The sequence below is a fragment of the Vulpes lagopus genome, chromosome 2 (assembly GCF_018345385.1).
Source record: "Vulpes lagopus strain Blue_001 chromosome 2, ASM1834538v1, whole genome shotgun sequence".
Taxonomy (NCBI): Eukaryota; Metazoa; Chordata; class Mammalia; order Carnivora; family Canidae; genus Vulpes; species Vulpes lagopus.
The window spans coordinates 27,598,394-27,609,630 of record NC_054825.1 but is presented as its reverse complement, the minus strand read 5'-3'; the positions used below and the strand labels follow the sequence as shown (position 1 = coordinate 27,609,630).

General features: G+C 52.9%; 1 protein-coding gene across 2 annotated transcripts; it reads left to right on the top strand.

The window, feature by feature from the left end:
• Positions 1-833: 833 nt before the first annotated feature.
• Positions 834-8,579, top strand: SFXN3 (sideroflexin 3). 2 transcript variants are annotated; one of them, XM_041746224.1, is made up of 11 exons: positions 954-1,096; positions 2,301-2,464; positions 3,303-3,473; positions 3,837-3,935; positions 4,294-4,369; positions 4,518-4,603; positions 4,865-4,992; positions 5,183-5,232; positions 6,093-6,142; positions 6,806-6,853; positions 7,120-8,579. In XM_041746224.1, the coding sequence occupies exons 2-11, from the start codon at positions 2,304-2,306 to the stop codon at positions 7,214-7,216; spliced, it is 966 nt and encodes a 321-aa protein (XP_041602158.1). In that variant the 5' UTR covers positions 954-1,096; positions 2,301-2,303; the 3' UTR covers positions 7,217-8,579. The 2 variants fall into 2 exon arrangements, 1 of the variants encoding a protein (XP_041602158.1); XR_005986330.1 differs by lacking the exon at positions 7,120-8,579 and having other exon boundaries at positions 834-1,096; positions 4,865-5,003.
• Positions 8,580-11,237: the final 2,658 nt, after the last annotated feature.

The window sequence follows — 11,237 nt, the reverse complement described above, 5'->3', positions numbered from 1 at the left end:
AGCCAGACACTAGGGCTCTTGGAATTGCCACCCCTCCGTGTCACCCCTGAGGCCTCAATGAGGGAATGTCACCTGGGCAGAGGAGGCGTAAAAGCATTCAGTGGGCAGGAGCGTGGGCTGGCTCCTGGATGTGCAGCAGCGAGCTCTGTAAGGTGACTGGGTGAGTTGTGAAGCGTGTGTGTGTGTGTGTGTGTGTGTGTGTGTGTGTGTTGCCTTCTTTCACATGCATCCTCCTTCTGTGTCACAAAGTGTCTCTCTGGCCACCCACCCAGTTCTGGAAAGGGCACAGGGTAGAGCAGCTGGCTCCAGGACACTAGGGGAGGAAGAAATTTCTGATCCACTTCCTTGATGCAGACACATCCCAGGGTAGGGACCGTGGTGCGGATGTAGTGATTGGGAGCAGTGGAGCTAGGGTAAGGAGGCGGCTGGAGGAGGAAAAGGTGAGAACGTAGAGGACGCACAGGCCGGAGCGAGACCATAAAGGGCTGTGAATGCCGAAGTGCTGCGACAAGAGCTTGTGGGAACTGGGGTAAGAGCCCAGGGGGGCAAGTAGGCGGCGGCCACTGCCGAGGCAGCCATCTAGTAAACTAGCTGGGCGGTAATCCGAGTCCCTCCGGGCGCCCCATCCGAGGATGGCCCCTCCACGCCACCAGCCTTCGCCCCGCGCGCTGCGAGCCTTCGTCCCGGGCACCTCGGCCGGTTGCTGCCGAGGCAGGCTGCGCCCCCGAGGCCAGCTAGGGTACTACAAGCAAAGGGGGCGGCACCCGCGCTTCCTCCCCCGCTCCCTCTCCCGCTGGGAACTGGCCAGAACTGATTCCCGGAGCCCCCATTGGCTCTGGGAGGCGGTGGAGGGCCAGGTCCCTGGAGCCTCGGCTGGGGGCGTCTCCCCAAATGGCACCCACCGCCCCCAAGCTCTGCCAATCCCTGGACACGCCCGGCGGACGCGCGGGAGGGGGGAGCCCCCGCCCCTCCCGCCGGTCAGCGTCACGCGTGACGTTACGCGTGATGGGTGGGAGGGCAGGAGCAGGGGCGACGCGCCTAGAGGAAGGCGGGTCTCGGAGCTGCAGAAGCCAGACGCCCAGGAGCTCGGGAAAGCGTGAGTGCTGGCTGCCCGGGGTGGGGTTCGGCGGTCAGGGGAGTAGGGGACTGAGGACTGGGAGGGAGGGAAGCCTGCCTTGAAGTGTGCTCTCCGTCCTATCCGGATTCAGTATTCGGTTCTGGGGAGGTTTCTGGGGCCCAGGGGGAGGTTGGTTGGGGGGAGGAATGTTAGGGTGAGGCCTCATGTGGTTACACATTCAAGTGCCTACAGTTGATGGATATGGGTTGTGTGTGTATGTGTGAGTGTGCAAGTAACGGTCTTTGTGGGCTAGTGTATGCAGGGCGTGTCCACTGTATGTCTGTGTAGGGCATGTGTGTATCTTTGTGTGTGGGTATGTTAGTGTGAGTGTGTCAGAGAGGGGAGGGTGTGCCTTCCAGTGAGGGAGGAAGTGTGGTTGGAGAGGATTAGTCATATTGTAGGATTTTGCCTAACACAGCCAGATGGCTGCTTCAGGCTTTCCTCTCTGTACTAGGTGGAGAGGGCACTTACTGAATCTCCCTTTCTGGACGTAGATGGCTCAGGGAGAGTTGGGAGTCTGTGGCAGCCCTGTCCAGCTGGGGAACAAGGAGGGCCTTGGGTCATTCAGTGTGGGTTGAAGAAAATGCCCCCGGAGAGGTGACTTGTGCATGCCCATGAGCACACATGCCTGGCTGGCAGCAGCTTCACTTATTTGAGATCTGGAATAGATAAGCCCTGGAGTGGCCAGTGAGCCCTTGGTCTCCTCCAATCAGGGGCTGGGGCGTGGGACGGCTTATGCCATCCTCCCAAACAGCCTTGGGGGTTTGCATCTAGGTCTCAAGGCAGCTGGGGCCGGAAGCTCACATGAACTTGGATATATATAATGCTTAGAACGTACATTTTTGTGCATATAGGGCGCAAGAGAAGCTGCACAGGATTAGTGGCTTCTCTTGCATCAACCATACACATGTAAATCCTCACTGATGAAAATCTGTACCAGGCCAGAGTGCAAAGGAGATCTATTTTTCCATTTGTTTTCTCCTACCCCTCCTCCCCTCTGAGCCAGGATATTGCCTGGAAAACAGCTCCTCCCTCTAACCCTTGCTTACCTATCTGGAGTCACCTTGAGCTCTAGTAGGGATTGGTGGTAGGCCCAGGGACCAGGGCAGGGCCGCCAAAGTTTCCCACAAGCAGAGCTCTTGAACTGCCTTGGAGTCCTCCGACTCTGGTCTTTGCCCTGCAGAAAATGGGTGAGTTGCCCTTAGATATCAATATCCAGGAACCTCGCTGGGACCAAAGCACTTTCCTGGGCAGAGCCCGGCACTTCTTCACTGTTACTGACCCCCGAAATCTGCTGCTGTCTGGAGCACAGCTGGAAGCTTCACGGAACATCGTGCAGAACTACAGGTAGATCGCTACCCCATCTGACCCTGTACCCCAGGGTCTCATTCCCTGCCATTAATACATTACATTTTGCATCTCTTTCCCCAAGCTTGAGAGTGACCCTGTCCCATTCCTCAACCCCCTTATTCCCTGGCACTGTGTTGGAATCACAGACAACTATGGCACAGAACTTTAACCCAGAGAATTTTAGGGTGTTTGGGTTGAGGAGGTGGCATTGATCTTTGTGGGTAGGGGGCTGCTATATGCTTCACAAACCCTCTAGAGGGACCTGTCCCACTGCTAAGTCACCCTCTGCAAGGACAGAGGGTCTCAAAGTTGAGTCTCCAGGAGGAAAATCCCTTGTGTGTCATTTCAACCCATTGGAAACCAAGATTTAGGCAGAAAGAAAAGGCACCCTTCTTTGTGTGGCTAGAAGGAAAATAGAAATAGGAGCCCACCTACCCTTCTGGGATGATGTGGTTCTCCCCCAGAGACCAGAATAAAGGAGAATAAAGGAGCTCCTTTTTTTTTTTAATTTTTTTTTTAATTTTTTATTTATTTATGATAGTCACAGAGAGAGAGAGAGAGAGAGGCAGAGACACAGGCGGAGGGAGAAGCAGGCTCCATGCACCGGGAGCCTGATGTGGGATTCGATCCCGGGTCTCCAGGATCGCGCCCTGGGCCAAAGGCAGGTGCCAAACCGCTGCGCCACCCAGGGATCCCAAGGAGCTCCTTTATTCTGAGATTGGGGGCCAGAGTTCCTGGTCCTCTGCCCAGACTTCCCCTGAGCTGACTGGTCAGGGCTTTCAGGGGCAGATCTGCTGCCGAGAATTACCTGTCTCTTCCTTGCCATTCTCTACAGGGCTGGCGTGGTGACACCCGGGCTCACTGAGGACCAGCTGTGGAGGGCCAAGTATGTGTACGACTCTGCCTTCCATCCCGACACAGGGGAGAAGGTGGTCCTGATTGGCCGTATGTCAGCGCAGGTGCCCATGAACATGACCATCACTGGCTGCATGCTCACCTTCTACAGGCAGGTCCCATCCCATGTGTCCCCTCCCATGAGTCCCTGAAGGGTTCCTGAGCACTCTATCCAACCAGAGTGTAGCTTGATGACTCAATGAGGCCAGCTGGGCAGAAAATAGTGGGTGGGTGGGAGCTTGTGTTCGAATCCCCTACATTCCTCAGAACTCAGCCCTGGGGTTCCTCCCACCCCAGAGACAGTGTATGTAGTTGCATAAGTGGGGAGGGTCATGTAGGGGTCACCAGAGCAAGTTCTTGGGTCACAAGTTGGGTCCCTCCTGAAGGCTTGGGAATAACCTTTTGGGATTTCATTATCAGGTTTGAGGACCAGGGGTACTGTAGGGGGTGGAAGTAAATGTCTTTGTTCTCTCAGGAAGACGCCGACAGTGGTGTTCTGGCAGTGGGTGAATCAGTCCTTCAACGCTGTTGTTAACTACTCCAACCGCAGTGGCGATGCTCCCATTACTGTGGGGTGAGAGCTTGTCCCCGGGGACTTCTCCAGGGGCCCACCACTGCTCCCTCTTGTTTGCTCCTGTTCCCAGAGTGCTTGTTCAGCTAATGACCCCAAAGCCTCCTTGCAGCCTGTCCCTCTTCCCCAGTTTCCTGGCCTGAGGGCACAGCATCCTCCTATGTTTGCTATGGGGTGGGGGTGGGGCCCCTCCTCCTGAAGGGGAGGGATCGGAGCTTCCAGACAAGTCTACACTGTAGCAGGGGAGGAATTTCTCTGCCTTCCATGCCTCATGTGTTGAGGGTTTGGCAAGTCCTCAAGGAAAGAACCACATGCTGGACTGTTCACCTCCCACATTGTGTCTTGACTCTTCCACCCACAGGCAGCTGGGAACAGCTTATGTGAGTGCCACCACTGGTGCGGTGGCCACAGCCCTGGGACTCAAATCCCTCACCAAGGTAAATGCCCCCCATTTACCCTTTATTTGTTTCTCTTTTCTCCATCACTTGTCTATACCAACCTATAGGCTCCCCACATCTCTCCCCCCAGAGCTCCTCACTATCCCATGGCCCTTAGGGCTTCTAAGTGACATCTTGCTTCCCCCAGCACCTGCCCCCCCTGGTTGGCAGATTTGTGCCCTTTGCAGCGGTGGCAGCTGCCAACTGCATCAATATCCCCCTGATGAGGCAGAGGTGAGTGGCTCCAGCTCCTGGCATGCATGCCCAGTGTGCAGGTAGGCACGTTCTTCCACCATGCAGAGAAGCCCAATCCTTCTCCTTCCCCAAACAGAAGTTTCTGGGCATGGTCTCAGTCTAACTCTGGGGTCCTGGGGTAGGAGAAATAGCCTTTGAATCTATGACATCTGAGGGGACCCCAGGGAATAGCTGCCTGTGAGGGCATTACAGGTAGGATTTGGGGCCTGTGATCTGACTCCCACCCCCCTTCCTTTTCAGGGAACTGCAGGTGGGCATCCCAGTGACTGATGAGGAAAGTCAGAGACTTGGCCACTCGGTGGCTGCAGCCAAGCAGGGAATCTTCCAGGTGGTGATATCAAGAATCTGCATGGCCATTCCTGCCATGGGTGAGGCAGAGGTGCCTACGTGGGGCATGGGAGGCTCTAAGAGAATGGGGGGCCCTCTCTTAGAGGGGCTTTGAGCACTCTGGAGGCTGTGACTCTGGGGGGAGTGGTTAGAACGGTGAAGGGGATCCACCCCTCTTTAGGATCCTAACTTTCACTTACTCCCTCCTTTTCTGCTTTGCTCTCCCCACAGCCATTCCCCCCGTGATCATGGACACTCTGGAGAAGAAAGACTTCCTAAAGGTAGGTTACTCTCACCTTTCCCGTCTTGGAAGTGGTGGTGGCTGGAAGCAGAGGTGACCAGTCCCCAAGCCTGTTTCCACCTTGGCCTGAGTCTGAGATGTGCCTGTTGACTGCCCCACCCCTGTGCTGCCCCCTCCTTCATTCATTCAGCAAGAAGGAATTGGGCTGGGGTGAAGGAACACTAAGGGAGCAGGAGAAGAAGATAAGGGAAGGAAGGACATGGTTTCTGTCCTGAAGAGAACTGGTGTCACTTCAGAACCTCTGACACACACAGGGATGGACTACACCACAGTCACACTTGACATCATATTTATGCCATCACCTGCTACCAACAGTGAGACACACAGGCTCACACGTGCACAAACAGAGCAGAGATGAAAAGCAGAGGGATACAAGCTCATTCACTGAATCATTTATTATTCACAAGTATATATTGAGCACCAGCTGTGCCCATTGGAGGAACAGAGGGGTGGTTCCTGTGGCTGGAGTGAATGGAAAAGGGTGTGTGAAGAACAGGAAAGGGGACTGGTTCATGCATGCCACTGGGCGCGGGAGGAAGCGAGTGGAGGATTAGAGGAGGCTTCCTGAAGAAAGCAGCTTCCAGAGGAAGTGGGGAACCAATTCTCAGAGGGGAGACTGGGTGATGGAACACTAGGGAGGCTGTCAGCAAGCAGGCCCTGGCTGTAGTGGAGGGTGGTGATCTGGAAATTCCATCCCTGTTATGGACTTGGGACAAAGAAAAGGGCCACATATCAGAGGCTCCAAGGCAGGATTGGTGGGGTAGAGCTGCAATGGGGGAATGGGGTGGGGCCGGGGAGGAGGGGACACAAAGCCATTCCACTGTCTCTGTCTCCCCACAGCGTCGCCCTTGGCTGGGGGCACCCCTGCAGGTGGGACTGGTGGGCTTCTGGTAAGTGTGCAGAGACTCAGCTATGGTGTGTGAGAGTACCCTTTCCATGGTGGATGTGATAGGTAGTTCTTGATTTCAAGATGTTTATGTACATCATTCATTCATAAATTTGGCTGGTAGAGGTCTTGGACACTTGTAGGGCACACTGTGTGTGTTAGGGGGTGATCTCCATCCTTGAAGGTCAAAAGTCTAATTGAAGAGATTCTAGTCTTTTTTTTTTTTTAAGATTTTACTTATTTATTCATGAGAGACACACACAGAGAGAAAGAGAGGCAGAGGGAGAAGCAGGCTCCATGCAGGGAGCCCAACGCAGGACTCCATCCTGGTCTCCAGGATCAGGCCCTGGGCTGAAGGCAGCGCTAAACTGCTGGCCACCTGGGCTGCCCAAGATTCTAGTCTTCATCTGAGAGGAAAGCATGGGAATGTACCTTTTGGTCCCATCCAGGAGTTTCATACACATTTAATTGCTAATTCTGGCACTCACTGGCTGTGGAGCTCTGGGTCACTGCTCCGGAGGCTCTTTCCTCAGCCAGAACCTAATGTCAGCACTGGCTTTAATCAATCTCTACCTCTTGGAGCTATCTCTGGAGATGAGGTGGGGTGCAGGGCGGGAACAACCTTAGGTCAAAACTTCACAAAACTTTCCAATGCTCTTCTCCCCAGCCTGGTATTTGCCACCCCCTTGTGCTGTGCCCTGTTCCCCCAGAGAAGGTAAGTGCCACCCCTGGGCTTGGCTGGGCCCTCTGGATTGGTCACCACATCTCTGGAAACAGCCAACCTTGGGGTCTTTCAGTGTGTTCCAGGGGGAGGCCTGGCAGGCACTAAACTTATTCTGGGGGTGAGGATATGACAGTGAGCTGGACCGTCTGACAGTTGAAGGAGATTATTCAGCCTGGGAGGAGGGAGGGTGATGACCGTTTAGCCTGATGAGGTGGGGCTCACAGGATACTTAGCCCACCTGTGCTGTTCTGTTGCAGCTCCTTACATGTGAGCAGGCTGGAGCCAGAGCTGAGAGCTCAGATCCGTGAGCAAAACCCTGACATCGAAGTGGTTTACTACAACAAGGGGCTTTGACGGAGGATCAGCCCCTGGCCGCCTCCCTCACCTCCTTGGGCTGCTGCTTTAGCAGAGCCTTACCCTCCTGGCCACTTGCCCATCTGCCTGGTACTGGTTGGGGGCTTTGGTGGGGAAGCAGCCATTGAGACCAGCAATCCATTAGGCTGAGAGAGGTGCCCCAATTAAACCTTTTTCTGTCCTCTCTGGTTTCTAAGAGCAGGGCCACATAATCCTTTTCTCCTATGCTTCTATGTCTACATGTATACATATACGAGACATGCGCACGTGCGTGTGTGTATCTGTGTACATGCCGTCCTGGAAGCTAGGAACAGACACACTGTCCTCGGATATTTTGATATCTGGCCTCTCCCCTCGGCATTGTGCCACCTGTCAGTCAGCCAGGCTACACGACTTTCCTGCCTCAACAGTTCTACTGGCCAAGTCATTTCTAGTGGCACCTCTCCCCTTCTGGACCCAGGAAGAGCCCTAGGATCACAGCACAGAGACTGAGGGACACTAGCAGGCCCAACTGGGCTGAATCCTTCAGATTTCTGGTTCCTGGCTCCCAAAGCTGATCCAGGAACTGGGGTGGCAGAGGAAGATACACCAGGATAAGGGAAGCAGGGGTTTTATGCATCCTCCACATCCTGAAGTAGATCATTTCCTCTTCTCTCCTCTATCAGAACAAAGGAGTGTCAGTATCCTGTACCACTCTTGCCATCTTCCCATCTCACTCCCACTGCAGTGTGGGCATCTTTGGGTACAATCTTAGGAGTTCTTGGTCTGACATCATAACCTCAAATCTACACGTACAGTCCCAACTCCTCTCCCAAACCAAAAAGCCATGAAGGCAGAGCAAACATTCCCCTTTAAGAGCTCCCACTGCACCCTTTTACAGAGGGACACAGCTGTGGGAATGGTGCTTAACCTCAACAGGTATCTGAGTGGATGTAACTAGGACACCCTCAAGGGCAAGTAGGCCCTGAGTGTACAATCTTAAGACAGGAAATTTTGTCTTCTGTTGACTCTTGTCAGACATTCAGCAGAACCCTGACCTTAGCTTCTCTTTTTTGAGGCTTAGCCCTGCTCCTACCCCCACTCCCACTCCCACCTCCCAAGAGGAAGAAGAGCCTGGGCATCCATAGGTGGTCTAAATGGGAGATAGGCATGGGAATGGGGGTGTAGAGTGTAGAGGTACACTCATAGAATACAGGGCTGGACCTTGACTTCAACTCTTATGAGCTCTGGCTGAAGCAATGGGTGGGACAGATGAAGGCCCCAGTGGGATCCCCCAAGAGTACTTTCCTGCTCCTTCAACTATCTGCCATCAGTGACTAAAACTATGATGCCATTGCTACTCAATAAACTGAAAACCTGTCTACTTCTTGATCTTCACTTGATTCCGTGTCCTAAGTGTCCAGGAAGAGCCGGCCTCCTCCAGAAGCCTTCTTTTTCTTCCCTTCCCACAAAATGTGGGTCTTAGTCTCTTCCCTCCCCTTCTGTAGGGCACCTCAGCCCCCAGCAGAGGGCGCTGTGAGATTAGAAAATCAGTCCTCTAGCAGCACCCTGAGTATTACTAACCTACAGGGCATGTAGATGCCTTCTCTTCCCTTTGCAGACAGAGTCCTGGCCAGGAGGTTTGATCACATACCTACATACCAACCCAGGCTCTGGGCATCTGTGTTCCCTTCAGGCATTTGGCATGGGTTGGTAGCTTCTGGTTCCCAGGGCAGCCTCTGGAGAGAGGAAGGCTAGAGGGCTAAGGACTGTCCAGCTCTATCAGAGAGGTTAGGTCACCAGCACATCCTCCATACCCCCAACAGGACAACATAGGAACAAGCCTGTTACAGACCATTTGCTAGTTAACACCCTTCCCCCCCCTTCCCGATCCCAGGACCTTCCACTCCCTCCTTATGTAACCACCCCCCCGCTTTTTTTTCCTGGGAAAAATGAGGCCAAAAGTTCATGTCTATGAACAGAGAATGAAAGCTACCATTAAATAGTTGAATAACTGCATCTCTTACCTTCTTTAGAAGATTCAAAAGAATAAAACATGGTTGAATCTACAATAAAATCCATTGTCTACTCCCTGTAGGACATACCCTTCATCTTCCCTTTTTCAGCTTAAAGATCTCACACTAGGTGATGAAGAAAATCTTTAGGTCCAAACAGTCCCACAACAGTGTGAAGTGAACCTGGTACCTTGGCCTGGGCTTGCTCACTTCTCTTGGGAAGTTGAAGTTTACTCGTGGACAAAGAAACAGTGGGAGTGACACTAGCTCATTGATACCTGCGTGTGATGCCAAGCTTAATAAGGCCAAGTGTTTTAAGTCCATTAGCTCTTAGGATCTTCACAACCCACTTCGGGGCCAGACATGTTATGTCCATTCTTAGCAAAAACAAAGGCTTAGGTAAGATATTTAAAAAGTTGCCCACAGCTGCACAACTAGGAAGTAGTGGAACCAGGATTCAAGTGGAGCTGTGTGACTCTGAAGCCTCTATGCTAAGCTTCTTCCTCACCTGCCAGCCACCAGCCAAACTTGAAATAGTTCTCCTGGTCCCTTTGACATTCCAGGGCATCGCCTCCTTGGGCCCAGTTTGTTTACAGGCCAGCAAAACTGAGGCCCACAAATATACTCAGACCTTAACTAAAGCCACTGAGGAGTTTCCAAACTTGAAAGTTTTATAGCTGAAGGCACATGAGCAAAGATTCCTATTCTTCTTTTTTTTTTTTTTTCTGAGAAAGAGAAAGAACACATGCAGAGGGGGTGCAGAGGGAGCAGCAGACTCCTCACTGAGCAGGGAACCTGACTCGCGCCTTGATGTGGGGCTGGATCCTAGGACCCGGAGATCATGAGGTCATGATCTGAAGCTCATAAGCTGAGCTGAAGGCAGCAGCTTAACTGAATGAGCCACGCAAGCCACCCCGTCCTATTCTTGACTAAATATGTGGCAATATTTAGACAGGGCACCGAGCCGGCTCAGTCAGTACAGCATGTGACTCCTGGTCTTGGGGCCCACGTTGGACTTAGAGCTTACTTAAAGAAATGTATATGGGGTGACATTTAGAAAACCAGTTTCAATTCCATCCTGTTCTGCCAGCTTTGAGCAGGGCCTCCCATGAAGCCCATGGGGCCCTGAGTCAACTCTTCCAGCCTCTCTCTGGAGTTACAGCTTTTGCCTTTGGTAATCCCCTCCACAGGGGACCTTGAACTTTTACTGGAAAATCCACATAAAATAAACCTACTTGGGGAGTGAGGTACCAGAATCTCTGTTAAACCAGATCATGAACATTTTATTTTATTTTTTTAAAGAAGATTTTTTTTTTTAAGATTTTATTTATTCATGAGAGACACACACAGAGAGGCAGAGACAGAGACACAGGCAGAGGGAGAAGCAGGCTCCATGCAGGGAGCCCGACGTTGGACATGACCTCAGGTCTCCAGGATCACACCCTGGGCTGAAGGCGGAGCCAAACCACTTAGTCACCAGGGCTGCCCATGAAGAACATTTTATAACATACTTAGCTGCGCTCAGCAGATAACACCAAACCATACCAGACAGAAGACCGGCCAAGGCACCAGAAGGGCCAGTTAGGAAGGACTGCTTTCCTGCCATCTTTCCTTCCTCATTCCACACCAGTTTCTCCAAGCAAAAGTTAGCTTTAGGCTCGCTTCACGGGCTCTCTAGGGGGCAAATCCTAGCCAGACAGTCTTTTCCAGACTGCCTCCACATACTTGGGCTTTTTCTCAGAAATCAGCATTTGGGCAGAGGTAGCACTTCTTTCCCTGGAAAGTAAGCTCCCCCGTTCTTGGGCCTCTCCTCTTCGTGTCTTCCTCCTCAGACTCTGGGAACCTTCTTTGGGAGCCTATATCGGCGTCCTTGGTCTTCCTCCCCAGCCTTCTTCCCCTGGCCTGGCCTCATCTGCTCCAGGGTCCCCACCTTGCTCATCCTGAAGGCCACAATCCTCCCTCTCTCCCAGCCCATGTTCTAAGGAGAAAAAGGGGCTGCTGTTTGGCTTAGGCTGGCCAGAGAGAGG